We start from the raw sequence: 25,143 nt of genomic DNA on the forward strand, positions 1-25,143 counted from the left end.
TCACCCACTAGTACTGCTCAGGGATGTAGTATCTAATTTTAAGATGACAGCATTGTTTTTAAACTAGTTACATTAGCTCATTCGGGAATCACCCACAGTGATCTAAAGTCCAAATGTAACGCCAGATACTACTTTATTTTATTGTATTATAAAATAGCTTTGACAGAAAGGAGAAGCTCAGCCCTTGTGTAAAGAAACCAAATTTCAACGTTTCATTATAGACACATCAAAATAATTCAGTCAGGCTTTTTTCATAAAAGGTGCTTAAAAATAGCTTTTTATTCAAAATTGCAACAATAAAACAAAACCATAGAAATCAGTCAGTCACAGTTGAGATTCAACAAGGAGGGGGAAAAGGCGAAGAAAACCAGAGGACAACACAGACACGTATAATACAGATGGAAAAGAAAGAGAGGGGGGGGGGGGTTGGGGAGGCGTCATATTTTATTGGCCTTTATCCTCTCCAGTCTCATCTTGAGGTCGCTGAGGTTACTGAGGTTTGGGCGGCTCGGGGGTCCTCCGGGAGCGGGGGCGTCGGTCGAGCCGGCGAGCGTCGGGGGCGAGGGGGTGGCCTCTCGCCGGCTCTGCTCGCGGGCCTCCTGCAGCTGGGACAGCCTGCTCTGGAGCAGCTCCATGGAGGAGCTGACTGCTGGCTTGGTGGGCAGCGTCGTCAGCGGGGGCCTCTCCTCCTCGGGCGACTTCTGAGGGACGGAGGGGGAGGATGCATGGAAATGAAGTTTATGGAAAAAAGAAGTTCGGAAATCTCTGAAGGAGGACTGCTTACATTACACACACACAATCTTCAGTAAAAGTTTGGATAATCAGAACCAGAAACTGGATACTAAAAAATGCAGTATTTTTTTTTTTTAAAAAGGGGGAAAAAAAAGTTTTCCATGCAGATGTGTCCCATTTCAGACATCCCTTACGAGTCTGCAGAACTGTTTTTAGGGATCTGCAAAGTCACCAACTTAAAAACTCAGAGCTGGTATTACACAACGGTGCTTTGATACAAACTAGAAACTAGTCCAAGTATGAACTGCATCTTGCTTCATTTCTCTTTGTTCCGAGTCTCAGTCTCATTTGATCAGTCAGAGTATAAAACAGTCTGGTAATCTTATGGACTCCACAACAGTCTGGCATCCAGGTCAGATGTTCAGTACAGGATCACAGAGCGATTACCTCCTAGTGCGAGGTGACATGAATTTTGATCTACATCCCACCAATGCAAGACATATACCAATTATATTTATGAAACTAGGCTATATGTTGAATTGTAAGAAACTCGCATGTGAAATTTCAAGTACTTTCTCAAGAAACACTTTTGCACATTATTTTGATCAATGTTGGATAATATGAAGATACAAAACACTATAAACCAAGGATTAAAAAAGGCCCATTTCTATGCTGCAGACTCATATTGAAACCCCTAAATTAAGTCCATGCCTATTAAAGAATCAGATGATGCATTGTATTGCTGGGGCATTGTTTTGCAGAAAATAATTAGACTGCATAAATTGGCTGGTGCATATTGATTTTGATTTTATGTTTCAATGCCATTTACATGAAACTTTATGCATATTTGCAATCAGCGTGTCTGTTGTTGGGGAAATGTGGCCTCCATTTGCTGCATTGTGAGAAGCAAGTCTTTAAATGTGTCCATGAAAGGGTAAATATCTCTAATCACTTCATCTTATTGGTCTGTCAGTTTGGCAAATTAGTCTGTTATAATCTTCATACTGTGAGTCATGCAACAGTAACGTCAGCTGAAGTGGGATGAGACTAAGACAAGTTAGCTTCAGTAACAGAAAGCTAAACCTGTTGTTGGCATAGAAAGTCAAAGAAATGGACAGAGGCACTCCACAGGACTTGAATGGAAAGAGGTGAAGCTGATTTGAATTTGGGGGTGGGGGGGGGGGGTGTCAATGGAATGCTATCTTGTTAGCTTCAGACTCTCCCTAGCAAGCTAATTCGCTAACTGACCATCTAGTTGGCAATCCAGTCTTCATATCACAACATGCACTCCAAAGAAAGCCACTGATTAAATGACTCAAGCTCCAGCAGCAGCAACCCCTTACAAAGCCCTTCATGCCAACTTTTTAATATGCCACAGCTATTAACGCAGCAGCATTGCCTTCCCAAGATGCTTTGCACAGAAGTCTACAACAATTGATGTCAGCCACAGAAAATGATCGGGATCTGTGTATGACGGCAGAAGCAGCGCAAAACGATCAAGCAGCACCGTTAGTGTCCACACCACGGCAGACAAAATGTGAGTGTACAAGACGGAGTTCACACTTTTTGGTGACTAGACCATTTCTCACCGCAAAACCAGAGAACAGCAATGGAGAACTAGCAAAAGATACAGACTGTAGACGAATGGCTCACAGATAGTCACTAGAGTGCATGGTTATCTGGCCAGCAAAATGTGCACTGTGAACAGTTGCTCTACTTTCTATCTGTCTGGGTCTGGGAAAATGTTAAGCCGCGTTAATATACATGATGTAGCCTTTTTTTTTTTTTTGACACATCTTCTCACTTTGATGATGGTCTGAAGTTAACACACAGTGCATAAATATAATCAAGTTTGTATGTCTTCAGCAGACATTACACATAGAAGTGCTGTTATGTCAGTGACACAGGGTCAGGAGCGAGCCCTGCATTATGCAGAGGGAGAGTGGGGCCAGGGGTTGTGCACAGACAGGGTGAGACCGGAGCAAAGATGGCTTTATGGCAGAAACACAACAAATCAATCAAGCAGTATTGTGTAATTCTGTATCTTTTAGCGGTACATTTCCATATACCAATACACTGCCCAGCTACAGCACGTACCACATCTACTGGAGTGTTGTCGTCCTTTCCCCAGCGCTGTTTCATTATCTGGAGTCTTTGGCGGAAGTAAGCGGGCGTCTGCATCGCTGTGCTGGAGCTGGGATTCGTGACCGCTTGCAAAGGCTTGGCCGGGCCAACTGTGGTGGACAGGGTAGGAGCTGAGGGAGAGAGAAATAGAAGTCCTTTAGATTAGACAAGTTTGAACCCGATATGTCTGCTTAACTTATATCCATACATAACATACAAGTAAAACAAGATGGGTAGCAAAATCAAAATCTCATTTTAAAAAGTTTAAAACGCTGAATGACTTTGGAACCAACAGGCACGTGCACGGAGAGGTCGACCGTGTGTGTGGCGAATTCATTCCTGAAAACCCCATTTTCAGCTAATCCATCACAAAAGGCTCATTTGTCACACGGACACGAGCTGGTGCTGAGCACCATCAGATAAACACGGCCACGTGGAGCTCTGCGGCGGGCACAGTCGGAGATGGCGGAGGAGGGGGGGGCACAGTCGGAGATGGCAGAGGGGGGGCACTGATGTGGGGCACTACCTGTCGCAGGCCGCTGACTCGGAGTCTTCTCCTTGTCTGCGTTCTGGGACTTCAGTGCACGCTCCACCAGGCCCTGCATGCTCGTGGGCAGTTTCTTCAGATAACTACTCAGGTCTGCGTTTGGGTACTTCTTCTTGTGCAGGAGCAGCTTATTTAGGCCCTGGGTGAGAACAGGGTTGGTGAATATAAAACAGTAACCTCGGCTACAGTTAAGAATGGCTTCAAATGGAAACACAGCACAACAGGAGTGGAAATGTACCTCTTTGGAATTCTCAGTGGAAACGATCTTCTTGAAGATCTCGTCAAGAACCTCATTTGATTTGGCTTTTTTCTGGATTTGGGATGAAAGATAGTGTGAAATATCATTATATGAAGAGAATAAAGATTTAAAGGTTTGTGTGCTTTGCTTGAGGCAAATGACTTTACATACCAAATGAGTGGTATCCTTGTCATTGGTTACTTTCTTCAAATGGGTCTCCAATTCAGATTCTTTCTTGTTCTCGATTAAAGTCATGTGGTCCAAAATCTGCAAATTCAAAGTAAGAATTACAAATCAAATCAAATAATATGACTATTGATTTCTCTCTGTACATAAAAATATCCAATGAAGACAACGTTTACCCTGGGTCCCACTAATCTACAGAGAGAGTGCAGCAGAGTTTTAATGGTCCTCTGTGGCATGTCGCTCTTCATCTGACTGAGCTTGCTTCTGGGAAAGGCCTTCATGATGTTGTGGATGTCCAGGAGAATGCGATCCAGCTTGATCTGGTCAATTTTCTCAGGAAGGAACTTAATAAGCCGCCAGTGACACTGAAAGAGTTGAACAGAACCTTTAGGACACTCACCCTGTACGTGCAATTTCTTGGACTTCATTTAAGTTCTCTTTTGAACTAGGGTGAAGATCACTGAAAAGAACCATGAGAAAATACCATACCTTCATGACCATTTCAGCAAAGTCTGAAGGTCCAGAGTTTGCGCCAAGAACTTCCCTCAATTCAACAATCAGCGCACTAAAAAAAAAGAAGATGAAATATGACAATCTTCCATAACAAAGTACACAGACTAAACCAATGGACACCACAAGCTGATTAGTGATGGCAGCAGACAGACAACAGAAAAGGCCCCATGCGCACCTGAGCATGTTGGTGGGGTCGGCCTTCTGCAGCAGGTGGCCCAGGAGCAGGTGCACAGAGCGGATGAGCTGAGTGCCGTCGTCCCCCTTGTTCACCCGGGGGTCCAGCATGAGCGAGATCAGAGCGTGGGTCAGGTCCTTCAGCACCGTCATCGAGGCCTCACGCACTGGTTCCACTGCCACCAGCTACACCCACACACCCACACCCACACCCCCACACACACACACACCCCCACACACACACCCCCCCCCACACACACACCCCCCCCACACACACCCCCCCCCCCCACACACACACACACACACACACACACACACACACACACACACACACACACACACACACACACACACACACACACACACACACACACACACACACACACACACACACACACACACACACACACTTGTTAAATTGTCTTTTAAGGTCGGGCTGTTTCACATTATGTGCCATAGCAACTGTCTGGTCAGATGGCCCCTGTCAATGTCATCAGAGGAAATCTGCCTGGAGTGCTCCGCCACTGCAGAACATCCAGCCAACAGGTCATTTTCATCAACCCAGACATACAGTACAAACACATCTCCTGACTGACCGACCGACCTCGACCGCATCGACTTACCAAAATATTGTGTAGGGAAAAATTAAAGGCAGAAGTAATCTAATGAAGATGTCTGGGGCGGGAAACGCCTCTAGATTTAAGTTGGCCTAAAAATACATTTCCCCCTGTGTATTGGATTAGGATTCATTTATTGACTGTAATTGACCATAATAAGAAGACCTGGACAGATTAAGCTCTACAGTAAAAGGCTTTGGTTCGCTTCTCCTTGCTAGAGGGTGCATGAATCACCTCTGGGAGTCTGGGGTGTGACATTGCCAAATGCTGTGTTCTCTACAGAGACAGAGGGAAAGAGTGTGTGTGTGTGTGTGTGTTACAAACACATCTGGTTTTCTAGGAGGAGGAAGAAGACCCCTATGGTGATGCAAGCCTAACGCAAACCTCAGTAACTGTCCAAGCGCCAGCATAGCATTGAATCAGAGGCTACAACACATGTAGCACTGAATCAGATGCTAAAAGGCCTACACACACACACACACACACACACACACACACACACACACACAAAACACACCGAGAGCATTGTGCCGAGGACGCAGCTGTAGAGGCGGAAGACGTCCTGGCGGGGCTTCTGTCCGTCGGCCATGTGGCTGGACAGCCGGCGCAGCTGCATGAGCACCACGATGAGGAACTGGTCCACGTGACCGGCCATCACCTCCGCCTTGCCCTCCCGACGCAGGACCTCGTCCAGCTGCACACACACACACGGGTCAGGCACAAAACAAACCACCACAGTGGCCTATGGGCAGCTGTGATGCAGCAAGCTACCAATTATGTTCACGGCTCTTTGTACAGTAAGTGGCTTTGAAGAAAAGCCTGTCCTATGACATTACACCAATAAACGTTACACACCATAGGCCATATAGCCATGGCTAAAACATTTTAAGTTACTGCAGGTAGTGGTACTTCGCCAACATGATATAGGATATAGCTGCAGGTATGCATCTACTCAGTTTCATTTTGCATTGGCATTTCACATTGTACCTACACAAGTCACAACATGTAAATAACTTTGGGAGGGATCGGTTGACACTTTTGAGAGCTACAGGCTAGTAAGTTCCACCCACTTCAATGAATTATGCAAAGCTCGGCCAAAGGTGGGGGCGTCAGACTGAATTATTGCATATACAAGAGAAGGGAATGAATCATCTTATCTAACTGTGGGAGAGATAGCGCACAAACTCATTTCCCAAAAGGTTGTCGTATTCCTCGAACATTGATAAATCTGTTGATTATTTTCCTCGACAAATTGACTAGTTGTTTGATCGAGAAAATGTCTAAAAATTATGAAAATGTAGCCGAGCCCAAACTGCCTTGTTTAGTCCATATGCCAAAAGTTAGTTTATGGTCATAGAAAACTAAGCAAAGCAGATGAAATTAGTTGACAAATAATTTTGTAGATGATTTAATTGTCGCAGCCTTTGGGCTTAGTGGTTCAGTTACCTGTGACAGGGCCTGGATGCTTGTGTTCAAGTCCGTACTGGCCACCTGAGTAATGACGAAGCTGACAGTGGAGTCCGTGCTGCTTTGTGGATCCTCGTAGTGGGTGGGGAGAGGGCGCAGCCTAAACAAACACAAAAATCATCAGGTTCCAGCCAAATCAGTTTAGCGGTTACAACGTACAAACAGGCTGAGGTGTAAGAGCAGTCACGTCAGGAGAGATCAAAATGATGAACTCATTAACTACGTGCTGAAAGTTATGTTCTCTTGGTGAGTGGGTGAGGGGTTGGGCATGGATGGATGGATGGCAGGTGGCGTGACGGTGGCTCACTTTGGCTCGGGGACCTGAATGGGCTCCAGAAGGTCGTCGAGGTTGTGCTGGACCAGGTCGGGCAGCGCCACTTCGCCCAGGTCGTCCTCAAACTGGTCCGGGTCCAGCTGGAACTCTCCTATTGGTGCCAAGGGGGCAGGCTGTGGCTCTGGCACACTGAGCAAAAACAGAACACTTGTTACCATTAAATCATTGTGCTTATTTTTTTACACATAAAACATAGGGCAAGAAGTCCAACAAGATGGAGAGGTCTCAGTAGCCAGCAGAATAGAGGTGAGGGATGGTAGGGCAGCAGCAAGAACCTGCGTGTGGTCATGTGGATTTTGTGAATGGACTCGACACACCCCCAGTTAACACCTGTCCAATCAAGAGACTCATGTGTAACATAAAGGAAATTCTGAATGACTTGTATGTGAAAACGACCCTGATGAAGGCGCAAGCCGAAACGTTGGTCAATAAAGAAATTATTATCTTGAAGTTCCGAGTGTGCCACGACACTTTTGTTTAAATTTAACTTTTCATTTACCGCCGTGAGCACCTCACAAGGTGTGCGTTTACTCTTTACAAACAAATATGGTAGGGCCCCCAACATACCTGGGCTTGGGGGCCTCCTCCTGGACGGGCTTGCGGATGCTGGTCCTCCGGCCCTTCTCCACGGGGGGCTTGACCACAGGAGGGGCCTTGGACGAGCGCTTGATCCTCTCCTCCAGCATGCTCATGTCCTTCTCAGACAGCTGCACGGGCACAAGGCAACCGTGAGTAGGACAGCAACTAACTAATCACCATTTTCATTTAACTAATCCATTAGTTCTTTATTCAACATTGACATTTGACACTGTTTTCTTACCACAGTTTTCCCAAACCCAACATTACATCAAATATTATTTTCTCCACACATCAACTCAAAGATATTCGGTTTACCGCAGAAGAGCAAAGAAGCTCAATATCAAAATTTTTGATGCAGACATTTGAGTTGACATTTGATAAATCGACAAGATTTTAGGATGCTGAAATCAATTGCTAAATAATTCAATAGCTGACGACTTCCCACTCAACAGGGCACACACAGGTAACTACAAGCAATCTCTCTGTGCGGACACGCACACACACACGACTCCTCCTGAGCTACTCACGTTGCCGATGAGTTTGTAGACCTGCTCTCCACAGGCGTTGTAGGCGGTCACCACCGCGTTGAGAGCGGCGTTCCTCACCGACGTGTCTCGGTCTCCGATGTGGACGGCGATCTCCTTCAGCGACTTGTTGCCCGCCTGGCCGCAGACGTACATGCCGAACGAGGAGATGAGGGAGCCCAGCTCCTCCAGGCACTCTGCACACAACAGGCACTGGTGAGGACACGCTAACGGCCCACCAACAACACAACACACACCTTTCTGTCCATGAGGGGCAGCCGTGGTGTACTGGTTAGGGCTTCGGGCTTGCAACCGATCCCCGACCAGTCCACCACGGCTGAAGTGCCCTTGTCAAGGCACCTAACCCCTCACTGCTTCCCGAGCGCCGCTGGTTGGGCAGGCAGCTCACTGCTCTGGGTTAGTGTGTGATTCACCTCACTGTGTGTGCTGTGTGTGTTCACTAATTCGGTTAAATTGGGTTAAATGCAGAGAAACTAATTTCCCCTCACGGGATCAAAAAAGCAAATATTCTATTCTATTCTATGAGGACCGTGTGTGTGTGTGTGTGTGTGTGTGTGTGTGTGTGTGTGTGTGTGTGTGTTGTCCTGCCACTCACCTGCCCTCTGTTTGGAGTTCTTGGACTTGGTGCCGTCCATGAGGAAGGGGAAGAGCTTGCTGGAGGGGTACACCTTACACAGCATGCCCATGATGGCACGCACATCCTTCCGCACCACGTCCTTGGGCTCGCCCACCTGGAGAGAGGGAGGGGGGTGTTAAGGCCGGCGCACACTGGACATGTACGCGACGCGACGCGACGCGACGCGACGCGACAAAAAAAAATAGAACGCCATTGTTTTTAATGGAGCAAACCCCACTAGAAACGTCTGACCGCACAGGGTGAGAAAACTGTTCTAAATGCTGCGCGTCAAGCCCACACCGCTGAACACCGTGTCTGGTGGGCATTAGCCTTAAGGCATGGAGAACGAGGAACTTTACGTTCTTATCTTGACTATGAAACTTAAGGAAATTGCATTTCGAATGCCCCTCATAAAACACAGAAAAACAAACAAAAAAAAATCGATACTTTCAATGGTTTCTGGAAGACATCAGCTTGTATCTCAAAATCAGAATGTGTCACTTCAGACTCATTTAGCCAGATCGGGTCATATATATTCAACAGCTCAAGCTGTTCCAACACTGCGGGAGGGCAAGAGGAGAGAGAGCGGTCACCTTGAGCATGAGGTAGGGGATGAAGCCTGTGGCCTCGTGGTCACTGAGGTGGTAGTCCCTGGCGCTGAGGGTGGTGAAGAGGAGCTTGAGGTACTCCAGGGCCTTCATCAGCACACTGGTGTTGGTGTCAAAGAAGCGCAGCGTGAACCACTTGAGGATCAGGTCCAGACAGCTGACCGTCGCCTCCTGTTCCTCCTTGAGATGCTGTGGGAGAAGTGGACATACGCACAGCTCAGCTAGGCTATAGTTAACTTTTCTTTTTTGCAGCAGACAAAATAGTTTCCCCCCCATTTGAAGGGACACATTTCGAGGCAGATCATAGCCTTTTGAGGGAGGGAGACAGGCCCTGTGGGCATGATTGTGCGCCGAGTACCTCGATCATGGCTCCAATGGCTTTGATGTGCCGCTGGAAGTCGGAATGAAAGAGCTCCTCCAGCAGCCACTTGGCCACGCAGGGGGCCATCTGAACCTTCAGCTGCTCGATGTACTCATCCCGCGGAGCCAGGAAGTTCCACTTCAGCACCTGAAACACGCACACAAACACACACACACAGTTAGTCCACATGTGTGTGATAACAGTGCGTTTTCCCCTTCTCCCCCTCCCCCCGTCTGGTCATTGTCCCACTTGCCTTGAGACCCTTCTCGTCCTTAATCCGCTGCTCTTTGCCGTTGGCCACCAGGATGAAGAGGGGGCCCGATCGGTCTTCCTCAGCAGCAGCTGCCTTAGCCACGGCCTTCTTGCCAGCGACATTCTGGGAGATAACGACAACAAGCATGACACAGGTCAGCGGGGGGAAGCGGTAGACACAGACTGCGCCCTTCATCACCAACACTCCACCACATTCCAGTGCACGAGGAAACAGAAATGATAGAGAACCTCTCCGTGACCGATCACCAAGGCTGTGCTCATATCTACACAGGGGCTTTGGAAAAGAGAAACCGTATCCGGTTAAAAAAAAAAAAAGAGAGGACAAACGCAGCAAAGCAATTGGCTGCCACCCCTCCCTTTAAACTTTTAAACGTGTCTGCTGTAAACTTTTAAAGGCAACCACCGTTTCGTGCGGTCATTAATTATTCATTGCTTGTGTGAGCAGCTGCTGAAGCATTTCTGTCCACCATCTAAATAGCAGGTCGTTTGTTTGACCTTTAAGTTCCACTGATATTCAGCTTTACGGCCAGACTTGGAGTAGTCTGGCTGCCGGGGGAGGGACCGGCCGTCAGAAATCCAAACTTGAGAAATAAATCAGGATTTTCATGGCACATCTCAAGATGCTATCTGGGAAATAGGCCGGCTGCCAACGAAGAATATTTTGGTTGCTCTTGTCTTGGTTATTCTCCCAACACTCGTTGAAAAAAAAGAAAGAAAGAAAAAGCTAGAAGACGCTCAGCCTGACGTGATTGTGATGTGTTGCACAGCAACCAAACCCAGACACAAGCCTCGGTGCATGTAAATGAGAGAGTGACCCCATCGCCCTACAGAGCCAAGCGTTCGGGGACTTGCGCTACCTTCCTCTTAACGGCGCTCTTTCCAGAGGCGCTGTTCTTACTGTCATTGAGACTACCGTCCATGCTGCTCGCGCTCTTGTTCAGCTCCTGCGACCGCCTCTACGCAGACAAAAGAGCCGTGCTCATCAGTATGCAGCGAGCAAGTCAAAAGGCCAGGGCAGAGTGTGTCGGAGGGAGCTACAACTCGACTATTTAGCATTGCCCCTGTAGCATCACAAGCAGGAACAAGCTGTTATTTGCAATGCAGAATGACAAAATAGTCTTAACATCCAAATGCAGCAGGTAGACACACACACACACACACACACACACACACACACACACACACACACACACACACACACACACACACACACACACACACACACACACACACACACACACACACACACACACACACACACACACACACACACACACACACACACACACACACACACACACACACACACACACACACACACACACACACACACACACACACACACACACACACACACACACACACACACACACACACACACACACACACACACACAGAGAGAGAGAGCGAAAAAAAATCTTACCTTTGTTTTGTCCCCAGATCCTGACTTGACTTTCTTTGGCTCTGGAGCCTCAGGCTCTGCTTTGGGCAGCGACGGCTTACTGGAACCTGATGCATGAAAGACACACACAGAACGACAGACACAGCTATTCCACATGTGTTAACAGTATATTGCAAGTCATACGGGTCATTTGAAATGGAGTGGTGTGCAGCAGGGAGGGTGTGGGAACGTGTACACAAAACACAACTCTGACTCGGCGCACAAGTGTTCCAACTGTGCACAGACCTGAAGGTTTGGGGGCAGGGGCAGCTTTGGCTGGAGCTGCAGGCTTCGCAGGCATGAGACTTCTGGCCTTCTCCAGCAGCCCCAACACCTGGTCTTTGGAGGCTGGCTGTGAGGGCAAATTAAAACGAATTTACTTTGTGCAGACGTACGTACACACACACACACACACACAAGCCGGCAAACTGAAATCAATCATATAAAAATCATATCATATAAAATAAAATTAAAATAAAATAAAATGTTAGGACTAAAGATCTTAAGGAAATGAAGATCCACATTATTATCATCCACAAATAACCTCAAGGTTTTTGTAAGACCGGAGTATCCCTTGAAGTTAAAATTGACGTTAATTTGGTGAGAGCTTCAGTATAATGCCCCTTCATCCTAAAATGCGCTTCAAAATAGTTAGAGTTTGAAATCAGATAATGGAAAAGTTCTGTTGAAAATGTTATATATGATAACTGTGGATGCTTTTAGGTAGTCTTTGCTATATATCCATTTGTGCCTATTCTGTTTACTTTTCATCTGTACTTTGTATTGATTTTGATTTATGTTGTACGTTTTGTATTCCTACTAACAAGGTGAAACCTTTCTTCAAATAGAGCCTCCTGCCTCAACTCTGGTTAAACAAAAGAAGAAAACACACTGTATTGCTGAAACAAATTCCTATATGTTTTTACATAAATGGCAATAAAGTATCTTAAAGTAAAGTAAAAGACCCGGCGACCCGGGTTCGATTCCCGCCCCGTGGTCCTTTCCAGATCCCACCCCTACTCTCTCTCCCACTCGTTTCCTGTCACCCTACACTGTCCTGTCTGATTAAAGGCATAAAAGCCCAAAAAAATATATTTAAAAAAATAAATAAATAAATAAATAAACAAACAAACAAACAACAGGGCAGTAGGAGTACCTTGAGTTTGCCCGCGGCTTTGTTCATCTTGTCGAAGCCCAGGTGCATCATGAAGGTGGGCAGGGCCTCCTGGGCCTTCTTGCGCACGTCGGCGTTGCGGTCCTCCAGGCAGGTGTACAGGTGTGGCACGACCAGTGCCAGGTCGGAGGGCGCCGAGCGCAGGGTGGGGAGCTTCTCCGCCAGCCAGCCCAGCAGCTGCACACAGAGAGAGGAGAGCCAAGCACACCTGCGTTATACAACCCCCCGCCAGGCAAGCGCCGCTCGCCATAAAAGCAGAAGGGCAAAAAGGTTAAACATCAACATAACGGCCAGACACGGGCTATTAAATTTACATGCGGCCGTGATGGAGCGCCATTACTGCTCCGACGGGGTGACAATGCCGTAATTACGCCGTAACGTCCCCCCGGCGTGGCCCTGGAACTAATCAGGGATGACGAGAGCCACATCAACAGGAGACAAAAGGGAGGCGGAAACTCAAAACTGTACGAGCGAGCGCGCGAGCGAGCGAGATCGCCAAGCCTTCCTTTATTCACGGGCACACCTGCTCGGCATTAGAGCGCACGGTGACGTGCGGTGCATCTCAAAAAGCGGGCTCCGAGGGGGAGACGGGGGATCTTTTTCAAACCTCTTGTCGGAGGAAGGGATTCTCTCTCTTCAGCTCCTCGGCGAGCTCTTCCCCCTCCAGCCACTCCTTCATCCCCGTCTGCTCCACCCAGGCGTTGAGGGTGGTCAGAGCCGAGGCGCGCACCGTATTCTGCAACACAGGTTAATAAATATACAGTGTTTTGACATCTCTGACACCGGCCTGGGAACACACAGCATAATAAATGAAAAACGCTGTTTTTTTTTCCATGTGAAAATGCAAGTCAACCTTGCTGTCTGCTAGCATGGTGATGATGGGGATGCCGACGCTTTTAACGTGCTGCTTCAGGGCAGGACCCATAGCTGTGGCAATCTGCTGCAAGATGGTGAGGCTTTGCACGACCTGAAAAGAAGAGTCACAGACATTGTGACCATACACATAGATTTACACTCACCATTACAGGGCTTAGAGCAAAGGAAATATCTGTGCCTGAAGCCATCTGTGTCTTAGGTAGCCAAGATAACTTAGGTCATAAATAAATACCCAGCTATTTTTAAATCTTACTTGAACTGGCCAATGCACAACTTTAAATTGTAAAATCTACATTTAAATACCAGAATCTTGTTGGAGTCGGATAGTCTGCCTTTGAGAGCTGGAGGGAGGTCGCCGATGCTGGGCTTGATGAACTTGGCCTCCGAGATGACTGCCGCGACTTCGTCGAGCCCCTCCTTACGGATCTTCCAGTTTTTGTCCCCAATCTTCGCCACCATCTCTGAGGTGATCTTGGCACTGCGCACAAGAGTTAGCATATCAATTTCAGAGACCAAATTCCTTGTATACGCACATATACAGTACTTGGCCAAGAAGCCGAAGATATTTTTGATATATTTTCAAACCCATGAGGTGCCATTCTAGAAGACTAAAGAGCTGGTGCTCAAAGTGCTCAGTAGATTGCACCAAGACTCACCTAATATCGGTCCTTGGGATGAGATCCACAACATCGCCTGCACCTCCCTCCTGTTCTCCCTGCTCCTCCACCTCCTCACCGCCTGCGTCTCCTCCTGCGGCCGTCTTTGAGCCTCTGATGGGCGCGGGAGCCGACTGACCCTTCATCTGTGAAAAGATGCACTAAACACTTTCAAACCGAGCACGGCACGAGTCAATACAACAGCGCCATAGACGAGAGCAGGCACTTTGCGCCCTCGTTGCCTAGATACAAATAACCATTATTGCATGCATCGAAGCATTTCAAGCCAACTCCAAATTTGAAGTGATTATGCACGCTGACAAAATTGGCACCTTTTCAAACTCCGAGTCGATCTGAGATAGCAGGGCCGCTTTCTCATCCTCGAAGAACATGCGGAGAGCGGCCCCCATGTAGAGGAACATCACGCCCAGGAGGCCCACGGCCGCAGTCCGCACAGCCTGCAGGGTCAGAGGTCACACACACTCCTTTAGTCATCACTCAGGAGGCACAGCTACTGTACGTGATGCTCCATCAAGGACACACTTTTTAAACGCAGACATATATTTAAAAAGGGAGGATGTCTATATAATTATATACATCAGGGATATTCGGCTTTCGGTTTAAATTTTAGGATGAGCCTATAAACCTGTGCAGATTAACTTAATGTGACGTTCTCTACATTTTTTGAGTGTGCATGTCCAACAGTTCAATGTTTCATCAGTACTTTCTGTACAGAAACATTAAAGTTCACCCAAAAGGCAGACATCCCTAATTGTGTGTGAGTGAGTGGTGTATATAATTTTCTACATATTTGGTTTGGTTGGGGCACTTCTGCAGTAACTATTAAAGTAAAAAAAAATCTACATCAAAATCAAGAGGTGGTGGGTGGTGGTGGTGGTGCATACAGCAAAAAAGAACATGACTCACAGGATTGCTAGCTCCCAGGGCTGTCTTGACATTATTGATGAAGGACTTAACATTTATGCTGCAAGAGATGGAACAGAGCGAGATCATTTGAATTTCAAATCCAATCTAACTCATGGGGAGAGAAATGAACACTGACAGCGGAGACATGTCAGAACTCACCCCGCAAATCCAAACTCCTTAATGGCAGTAGACAGCCAGCTCAGGGTCTCCGCCTGGATCTTGGGGTTCTTCTGGACAAAGGCCATGGACACGGCCTGCAGAAAACATTTCAAGATAAGAAGAAGAAAAAAAATAAATGTAAAATTAAATCAAACCTCACGGGCCTACGAGTGAAAGTACTTTTCAATCTCAGCAAATGCTCGAGTACCTGCTCTGCAGTCCACGGCAGTGTACAGGCCTCGGCGATGTTGCTCATGGCGTCTTTGGCCTTCGCTCCGCACTTTGCGTCGCTGACCTTCTCGATCAGCGACTCCAGCACGGCCAGGGCGGACGTTTTGGAGAAGGAGCCCCTCTGGGCCACCGTAGCCACCACCTGCAACTTCAGCCCCATCACCTGGAGACCGGACAACACAACGGGGGCATCAGCAGAGAAACAGAGACCGGACAGGACAGTAGAAACAGATGGGCTTAACCACATCACAAAAGGAGAAGCGATACCCTCCAACACACACACACACACACAATGAAGCGCCACATCTTGCTCACACAAGGAAGTAGCGCTTCATTCCACATGCTCTGTGTGTGTGTGTGTGTGTGTGTGTGTGTGTAAGATGTGGCTCTGGCGTGTCACCTGGAAGTTGGTCTCCTTCCAGCCGGGCTTCTTGGCGAGCATGCGGACGAGAGCTTGGCAGGGCATCTCGCTGGGCTCCATGCGCTCCGCCGCCTGCAGGCCGAGAGGAGAGGAGAGATGAGATGACCCATTTAGCGCCAGGGAACCAGGGGAGCTCTCCTGGCTACCAAACAGATGTACTGTAGGACCGCAGTGTCTTTCCACACACACACACACACACACACACACACACACACACACACACACACACACACACACACACACACACACACACACACACACACACACACACACACACACACACACACACACACACACACACACACACACACACACACACACACACACACACACACACACACACACACACACACACACACACACACACACACACACACACACACACACACACACACACACACACACACACACACACACACACACACACACACACACACACACACACACACACACACACACACACACACACACAAAATGTCACCTTATGGAATTCCTCCATGCTGGCCAATCTCTCCTTCCAGTTGGCGCTGTCCAGCATCTGCAAACAGGAAGCTGGAAGCACAGCGGCAGCCTTCTCCTCACACACCTCAGGCTAAAGAAAACACACACACACACACACACACACACGCACACACGCACACACGCACACACGCACACACACAATCAGCACAGCAGTCTCCCCATCTTAAACCAGTCCCGGTTTGAATCAGAGTGAAAAAACATTAATCAGACATCGCAGCGAGCCAAAAGCGCCCCGTGAATCTAGTGGTCACTCACAGACAGCTCCGTCTCCACTGTCTCTTTGGCCTCTGCCTTTTTGGACACCGCTTTCTTGGCTCCTCCTCCAGCGGCTGGCTTTCCCTTCTTGGCTGCCTAAAGGGCAAAACACACACACACACACACTGAGTTTCAGATGCCACTGATGTTTGAATAGGAGATTTCTTAAGAAAATAACAATGGTGTGGTTCTCCAAAGCCCTCACCGCAGCTGCCGGAACCTTCTTTGGTGCGGCCGTAGAGGCCTTGGGAGGGGGCTTCTCCTTCACAGCAGCTGAGGCAGTAGCAGCAGCAGCAGCACCACCACCACCACCACCACCACCACCCGCCTTCCCGCCTGCCAGCTCCACCTTATCAGCGCACTCCTTTATCTGTGGGATTCATAACAAGCAGAGGCCATTTGGAACACAATGCCACAGCATGGGAGGATCACAATAGACATGTTTGCTTTTAATTAATCATGTCCCAGATGATGCTAACTTGGATCGGTGTGAAAGCAGTGCACAGCATAGCGTCTTGGTTTGTAACACAATGTTGAAATGAAAAGCGCCTGCGTAGTGTCAAAATGTAGACATCAGCTCTCCCCTTTGCTAAACGAACAGAGTTGATTCAGACATACCTTGTCTGCCTTCAGCTTTTCTAGGTCTGCTAGGAAGGGGTTTATGGCTCGTTCACCCAACACCTTCATGGCAGTTCCAAGGGCTTCAAAGGCTGCATCTCGAACCTCAGGTGCACTGTCATTCACTTGCTACAAGGGGTGTGCAGCAGTAGATTACAGGATGAGTTAACACAGGAGCACAACTAAACAATATGGCAGACTTATACCACTGATGTGAAGCTGTACTCCTAAAAGCCTAGTTTGTACAGGAAATATTGACAGCTAACTGCAAGAGGTTATTTTAAGAATAATTAAGATAGCAGGCTTCCCCACAACACCACTGCAGAAAAAAAAAGCTTTGAAAAAAGTTTCTGTTCACTTCTGTATGCAACTAAACTTCCTACATCATTTACAAGAAACCAGCTAATTATTTAACATGTGCAACACGCACGGCGGGGGAGAGGGTGGCCCCCTGCTGTGCTAAAGTCTGGCACCATTATGGCTTACAGCATCTTTAAACACACAAATAAGCAAACCGCAGTGCAACACTGCAAGTGTACGCCACCTTGAGGAGTGCAGCACAGAGAGGCTTCAGCAGACTCTTAGGCAGAGTGGCCGCTGTGCAGCGGCGGATACTTCTGGCCAGGAAGAGGGAGGCTTGCTGCTTGATGGAGGGGTTCTTGTTGTCCATTACAGACAGGACGCTCTCGCTCAGATTCTGAAGAGTGGTCTGGGAGGGAAAAATCGAGAGAAGACTGTGAAATGCTGACCATCACTTGGTTTTACAATACTACTCATTGCAGTTAAACAAATTCTTACCTATGCTGACACTCAGTTCCCCTGCTATCATTATTCAACATTTCACAGTGAACAAAATGGCTGCAGTTGGTAACTGACAACCTATTGATTGCCATAAATTGCTGTTTAAAAAATAACACATTTCCTACAATTACCCCCAGTTAGGGATGCAACGGTAAACCATGATAAAATTGAACGATAACAATTACCGTTTTGATTTTAATGATCTTAATTACGACGGCTCGAAAAAAAAAAAAAGAAAAAAAAAAACAATTTTAGAATCATCCGAGTCACCCAAATTGGGCACACAGGTGCAGCATGCAACGTGGGCTTGTTGTGCTTGAAATCAGGTGCCAGTGCTAGATTTGTGGATTCCACATATCTACCCTCACAGGAATGGTTCTCTGTTGAATCTACCAAATGTATCTATAGAAGTGCCAGAACACTTCTGAGCGTTTGCACTCCACCACTTGTCTGATATGAATGCATACAGTTGCCTACTGCATCTGGGAAGTTTGTTGTGATAAACACTCGTAGCAGGCTACAGCTAACGACAACTTGTGACGGCCATTCATTCACCATATGTTGTAAAATAGTGAAAGTTCACACAGACTAGTATGTTATTCTTCTCTCCCATGACTGTTTCATTCATCCCGACCAGGAAGGCCGAATGAAACATTACGCTTTTGTTGAAATAATTATCTAATAACTCTAAACAGTTTTCTTCAGAGCTGAAAAAGCTACTGTATTTGACAGAGGACATAGGTTGCTAAATTGGCTTTTATTACTCCCAACATTAAAAAGGGAGCCTATTGGTCTTAAAGGAGACACACCACTTATGCCAAGACACTATGCTATTCTGTTGACTGCGTCTTGTTGCTATTGTGCATACAGGGATGGTTAATTATCACTTATCAGCTCTGTCCATCATTGGTGGCAGGCTTAGAAACAATTTCAGCACATACAGTATGAAACAAACTGCAATAATACTGCGAATTTTAGTCACTATAATGGTCATGTTAAATTTTCATTCTATTACATCATCCACAGATAGAGTTTTAAAACCAGTCTTTACTTCCACCAGTCTTGGTGTATGTGTGAATAAAATAAAAAAACAAGTCTGCATTACATGCTAAGCATAAACTCCTAAGCACAAAATACAAGATTCAGCACATTTCCTTCTACAGGGTCAATAGAAGTGTTGGCCGTGCTGGACTTCTGTACTCACGGAGAGGAAAGCAGCATCGATTGCTTCCTGCAGCGCCTGAACAACCTGAGGCTTCTTCTCTTTGAACTTCTCCAGGATAGTTGGCACCACCTAGGAAACCACACACACACACACACACACACACACACACACAAATTGGTTATTTTACATTTGTGGTAAACATCTGCTACCAGCGACACATATAGATTTGGGATACCTACATGACCAGCATAAGTCCCAAACTTTGTCCTGAGTCCTGTGGCAAGTCCAGCAATACATTTGGCTGCTAGCGTCACCAACATGACATTGGAGTCCTTCCCAACAACCTGGGATCAAAAAAAATGGTTGGGTAAAAAATAAATGAAGAAAAACTAATGACCACAGATATCCTAAATTAGAACAATAGAATACTGTACCTTATTCAGGGCCCTAACAAGCTCTCCAAAGTCTCCACTCTCGATTCTGGGATTTTTGACCAAGGCCTCCAGTGCATCTAAGGCCTCCTTCCTCTCTTGCCATTTCTTGGCCTCCTACAGGCAAATACAGAAGAGATGACCCACCTCAGATGGATAAAGAGGTATGCAAGAGTACTTAACACATGCACTCATGAAACCTCAAACAAAATAGCTGGACTTTAACACACTGGTTTACAATGGTTGGTGCAGCCTCATTCAGATGGAGTGTTGTTGAAATGCATGCAAGAAAACCACTCGAGGTGTCAAGAAGAGTCTCATACAAGCATCAGCAGCCAGTCTAACCACTAAACTAGGAGATGATGAAGCCCTTACAATTTTGTCGTAGAAGTCCTTGGGGAGTTTGGAGAGGATTTCAACAGAATCCATGTGCTCATAAGGATCTACTACAGGAGCATCATCTTCCTCATCAGCACCTGAAATGGCCAAACGCCGTACAATAGAGCATTTACAACACACACACACACAGCATGTAAAAAAAAATATGGCATGAGAGAGAGGGGTTGGTAAAGAATATACTGACAGCTGAGGCAATCAGAGGGATTACTATATTAATTAATCGTTCGATCGGACCTAACTGTTGCATAATCATTTCATGAACAGCATTAATCTATGTTGATAAATATTAACAAGGAAATAACAAAAAAAAGATGAGATTAAGGTCATATAACAAATTCAAGATGATCATGTAACATTGCGTTCCCCCCCAAGGAATGAACTTCAAAATCCTGACGTGGGTCTTGCACAGACAAAGTCTGGAGCCTGTTCTAAAAACTTTGCGAGTTTCAGCTCAAGTATTGCAGTGAAATCTCTGGGCCTTTGAAAGCGCGGGCGGGCGGGCGGTCGGGCGCTCTGCTCACCGTCTGCCTCGTCTCCTCCGGTGGCCTCCTTCAGCCGCTGCTGCTGCTCGTGCTTGGCCTTCAGGTCCTGCTGTGAGCGCAGGAAGCGGCTCTGCTTGGGCGCCGACGCCGGCAGTTTAGCCCACTCCTCCTCCAGCTCCTTCAACTGGTGGAAAGAGGGGACAGACCAAACACACCCACATATCCCATGCGGGCCGAGGCGAGACATTAACCGGTTGGGAACTATTCAATTAATCATGGCTCGGATCAGCTCGCTGTGAGGAAGACGGGGAGTTTATGTGGGGGAAGACTTTGCTTGCAGAGAGAGGGTGCCGCTCATCAGCATGTGTACATTAAATATGCATATCCGGCTGCTGCCAGAGGCAAAACATACACACACACAGACTTTCGTGCTGCATAAAGGAAGACTGAGTTAGTGTTCGACTGTGTGTCAGCAACCCTTCCCTGCCCTGTTCGACGCTGCAGAACTGGAGGGTTGTGCTCCAACAGAATAAAAGACAAAAAAAAGTATGCCTATTCAGGGGGAGGACCACATTTGTGTTCAAGAGCACACCATGCATTTAATTTAACACAACTTTATGCAAGGGGCAAAAATGAATGAGAAGCACACCCCAGTCCATAGCTCCGTCTGCATCCATAAACAGAGACTGGCTTTCTCACCTGTACAGAGTTAATGTTCTGGAGTGCTGGCCGTACTGCATCCCTAATCCATCTGTACAATTCTATGGCCAGGAGTTTGGCTTCGTCTCTGACAGCCTTCTCTCGAGACTCGAAGAGTTTGGGCAGAACTTTCACAACTGGCTTCAGAGTCACGACTTTTGGGCCAAATTCACTGCACAACAAAAGACAACAGAATAACAATAATTATCATAAGACAGCACAGCTCTGAGGGAAATGAATTTAACATACCAAACACCAATTAAGGCCAAGTTGTACATTTTTACCATTACAAAAGAATAAGTCGTTTCATTACAAGTAGCCTCGTTTTAGGCCATTTACCATTGCTCCTTACCTCAGTGATTTTCTTATAGTCTCAACACAGGCCAGTGTGATCTTGGGGTTCTTGTTGTCCAGGCCTTTCAGCAACTCCTCCTGGACTGCGTCTGCCTTCTCAATCTCAATGTACATCAGGCAAATGTCCGTGCCAAGTTCTTTGGCTCTGGCCTTGGGCTGGTTAAAGACTTTGCTGACCACTCCAGACACCACCTCACCAGCAGTCCTGACAAAATGGATGTATAGGATGAGTAATAGTTAAAAGGCTCCAATCCATTTTCATTGACACATGTCAAACTTTTCCAGAACTTTTCAAAGATCTGAACTCTTCACAAACTACAAACACACAGGCTTGGCTATATTATTACAAAACAAATTCCATTTCATTTTGAATAGTTGGCCTATGTCAACTCAGGTCAAGTGGAACTGAATCACACTAGAGAACTTCACACAACAAAACAATAGACATGGTACAATAACATAATTCATTTCAATAAATCTAAACAAAACAAAAACATTACTTCTACAAAAAAAAATACTATGAAGGTACAAAATTACATGACTTCTACACACCTGGAAATGGGCTTTTAAGATAACATGATGTTGGCTGTATTTCCATAACTGTGAGAACCCTACATGTAATACTGTACATTAACAGATAACACCAATAATACAAACAGACAATTCCAGGTGAGTAAAAACCAACCTTGATGCAACATGTGCATTTTCGATGTATACCAAAGCTGCCTCCAGTCCTTTGAGTTGGGCCACAGCATTTGAATCAGTCACAAATTTCTTTATCAGTCCCAAATATTTGCCCCACTCTGGACTCTTTTCATCACATATCTTAGGGAAGATCTTTAACACCTCTTCATAGCCATGGAGTCTGGCTTTCCAAACCTGCGACACCCAGAGAAAGGGCATAGAAGAGGTGTCACAAACAGCAAGTCAATTTAAGACATCTTCATTAAGTACCTCCTGATCTTTATGCAACATAAAGGCAATGCTGGACAGTTGTGCAACTACTTGTAGTGAAGTTACTAGTTTAACTACATTTCTTAGTAGTGTGGCGGTAGCATAGTTATTTGCTGAAGCAGATAGCTTTTCAATAGCTTAGCTGTTTTGGTCAGTACCATTCACAAAAGCTACATTTTGCAGAGCACTTGTGAAGCGCACAGCAGAGCTCCCTTCTGACCAGCCATACATGCAACTTCAGGTCTATTCTATTCCATGATTCTGGCAAATGATTATGTGACGCGTTTGTCCAACAAAGGAGAAGAGACGGTCAGGCATGGGTCCTCCTTGTTGCACTACATTGTCTGGGAAACATTTACTGTACGGTGTAAAGGTGTAAGACAAACGACTTCTCCAAGGCAGAAGTGATGCAACAAAAGTGTTTTCAAAGATGACGGTGGTAGAGTCTGGTTTCTAACCACGGCTTGGTTTTATTGTACAATGTCAATAAAATGGGCAATAAAAACAGCATCGATTTACTAACTGAGAAATGACTGGGTAATGGTGCAACATTTAAAAAGTACCAACATTTTAGCCAAGTGGAATGAAACACTGGGAGAATCAAGAAAAGATGAAGCTTTAACAGGCGGAAATCCACCAAACAGTGAAGACACAAATGTGCACACACACAGTTGCATGGTGTACTCTTTTTACTGTACTTTAAATTTAGCTACGGAGTTTGGAGTTAGCTTGCAGTTTATCCTGCAAACTTCTATTTAATAAAACTTGTTATTTTATATGCAAAACCTAAATATTGAGCATACCATATCCATGCACACACTCATAGTACCTGCCTTTTGCTATTCTGTGGAGCTGTGAGAGTAACAATGAAGGGTTGAACGGAGTTATGTTGGCTAGGTCATTGAAGATGGTTCACTTTATTTATTACTTTTGAGACACTTGTGTAACTTAAAGGAACCGTATGTAGGATTTTGGCCAAAACCGGTACAATCACTTTCAAAATATTGTAGAGCGGTGTAAGCTTAATTTAATGTAGAGTAACTGGTATCTTAGCTCACTACATTTTCTCTGTAGCTTGTCAATAAAACACTGAAAACAGGCAAGGGCCAAGGAACTGTGCCCATTACTTTTAAATATACCGGGGCCATACAGGAATGTGATACGTATGCACAGAAAATTCTAATATTCAAGTTTCCAACAAACTGAAAAAGCCATAACAAAACACTACAGTGATTCAATCACACATCACCTTGTGTTCACACTTCTGATCTGCCGGCAGCTTCATCCATTCACTTTCGTCCCCCATGACTGATCAAGTGCAATCTCTAAGTGGAGGGAAAAATGGGTCCACATTCAGCAAGGTCAAAACAAGTCTTCTGAGCAGTGGGCATCCACACAGTCTCAACATTGTGTTATTGAACTAAAAATAGAGTTGACATGATGCATTCTGACAGCACCATCACAGCTGTCTAGGCCTGAGGTGGGTCAGTCCTTCCTTGTTTAAAAAGCCAAATTTCACAGCAATCAAAACAACCGCTTAATTCAAAATGGATACTCGCATGAATGTCATTAGGTTGTCAGAAAACAATGATCCCACTAACCAATGATGACTCTCTATGATCAGCTTCAAAGAGAATGCAGACCTGTGCCAGTTAACAGTACATGCAGTGGGCGCTGTTATGGGCCAATAACTCGTTGTTCAGTCGTCGCTGGGACCTTTACTGGTATGATAGGACTTCAATGGTTAACTTTGCTAAGCTTGGAAACCTAACATCAGTGATCAGTCAAAATGCTGCAGGTTAGTTGGCGGTTAACTGGCCAACTTACCATTCACAAATTTGACCAACACTTCGACAGCTGACACATTAACTATAACTATTAAATTAGCTAACGCTATTGCTAACGTCGTTACCTACACACAGGATCTTGAGGTCTGAGGTGACTTGTTTTCGAATCCGGTCTGATCGCAAGTCATATTGATATTCAAATGTTTGTGTGCGACATGTTGATATAAGTTCGACTAGCTAGAAACACATTATAACTAGACTTACTTAAACGTTAATTTAGTGCAGGTCCAGGTTACGGTCTTCCTTGGATACATGCATACGTTACCGTCAGAGCAGCTAGCTACGTGAATATCGCTAAGAACAATCTTCTGGTTAACTAATTTCTAACATTACCTCAAAATTATAAATGCTTATTGTCGATACGTTAATTAGTCATAATCGAGAACATACTTACTCGAACGGTTAAATAAATTGAGCTGGAGGTCTTCGCAAGAGGTCACTTCAAGATTTAAATGTTATTTGTACAACAGTTTACTCCTGCTTATGTGTGCAGCAGCAGCTTCCCAAGTTCCCACTTCTGGCGTTTGAAAATGCTTTCGTCCTCTATACTCAAATCTGATTGGTTTAATATCTGCTGGCGTGCTATGTCATTGGACCATTTGAACCTGCTTCCGGCTTCAGGACACATGACTGAAAACCATAAAACAGACAGTGCGCAAGCAGTTAAATGCCGTGTAGCGAAACACCAAAGATTTGTAAAAAATCTTTATTTATTTATGTATTTTACTTTTTGTATGTGTGTATTTTATATGTATTACGTGTTATATGTTAATGATTTGAATGTAGGCTACTGCTTATTTATTGGGTATTGATTGTG

At 45.9% G+C, this 25,143-nt stretch overlaps 1 protein-coding gene across 3 annotated transcripts; it reads right to left on the reverse strand.

The window, feature by feature from the left end:
* Positions 1-252: 252 nt before the first annotated feature.
* Positions 253-24,852, reverse strand: LOC134096214 (cytoskeleton-associated protein 5-A-like). Of its 3 annotated transcripts, XM_062549961.1 has the most exons (45): positions 24,721-24,852; positions 23,729-23,804; positions 22,211-22,404; positions 21,524-21,730; positions 21,172-21,343; positions 20,512-20,656; positions 19,967-20,067; positions 19,595-19,708; positions 19,400-19,504; positions 19,200-19,289; positions 17,739-17,903; positions 17,195-17,323; positions 16,782-16,946; positions 16,577-16,672; positions 16,281-16,391; positions 15,779-15,871; positions 15,356-15,541; positions 15,148-15,242; positions 14,989-15,046; positions 14,394-14,519; positions 14,062-14,207; positions 13,709-13,883; positions 13,383-13,496; positions 13,137-13,265; positions 12,512-12,706; positions 11,602-11,707; positions 11,338-11,423; positions 10,772-10,870; positions 9,895-10,017; positions 9,639-9,788; positions 9,266-9,469; positions 8,652-8,787; positions 8,039-8,232; positions 7,500-7,639; positions 6,906-7,061; positions 6,578-6,698; positions 5,649-5,825; positions 4,516-4,700; positions 4,317-4,392; positions 4,004-4,192; positions 3,813-3,908; positions 3,642-3,713; positions 3,383-3,542; positions 2,830-2,987; positions 253-701 (listed from the first exon to the last, which is right to left on the reverse strand). In XM_062549961.1, exons 2-45 carry the CDS (start codon positions 23,783-23,785, stop codon positions 438-440), a joined length of 6,060 nt encoding a protein of 2,019 aa, XP_062405945.1. In that variant the 5' UTR covers positions 23,786-23,804; positions 24,721-24,852; the 3' UTR covers positions 253-437. The 3 variants fall into 3 exon arrangements, with proteins under 3 accessions (XP_062405945.1, XP_062405944.1, XP_062405946.1); XM_062549960.1 differs by having other exon boundaries at positions 3,642-3,908; XM_062549962.1 differs by lacking the exon at positions 10,772-10,870 and having other exon boundaries at positions 3,642-3,908.
* Between the last annotated feature and the right edge of the window lie 291 nt (positions 24,853-25,143).

This window comes from Sardina pilchardus, chromosome 11 (genome assembly GCF_963854185.1).
Source record: "Sardina pilchardus chromosome 11, fSarPil1.1, whole genome shotgun sequence".
NCBI lineage: Eukaryota > Metazoa > Chordata > Actinopteri > Clupeiformes > Clupeidae > Sardina > Sardina pilchardus.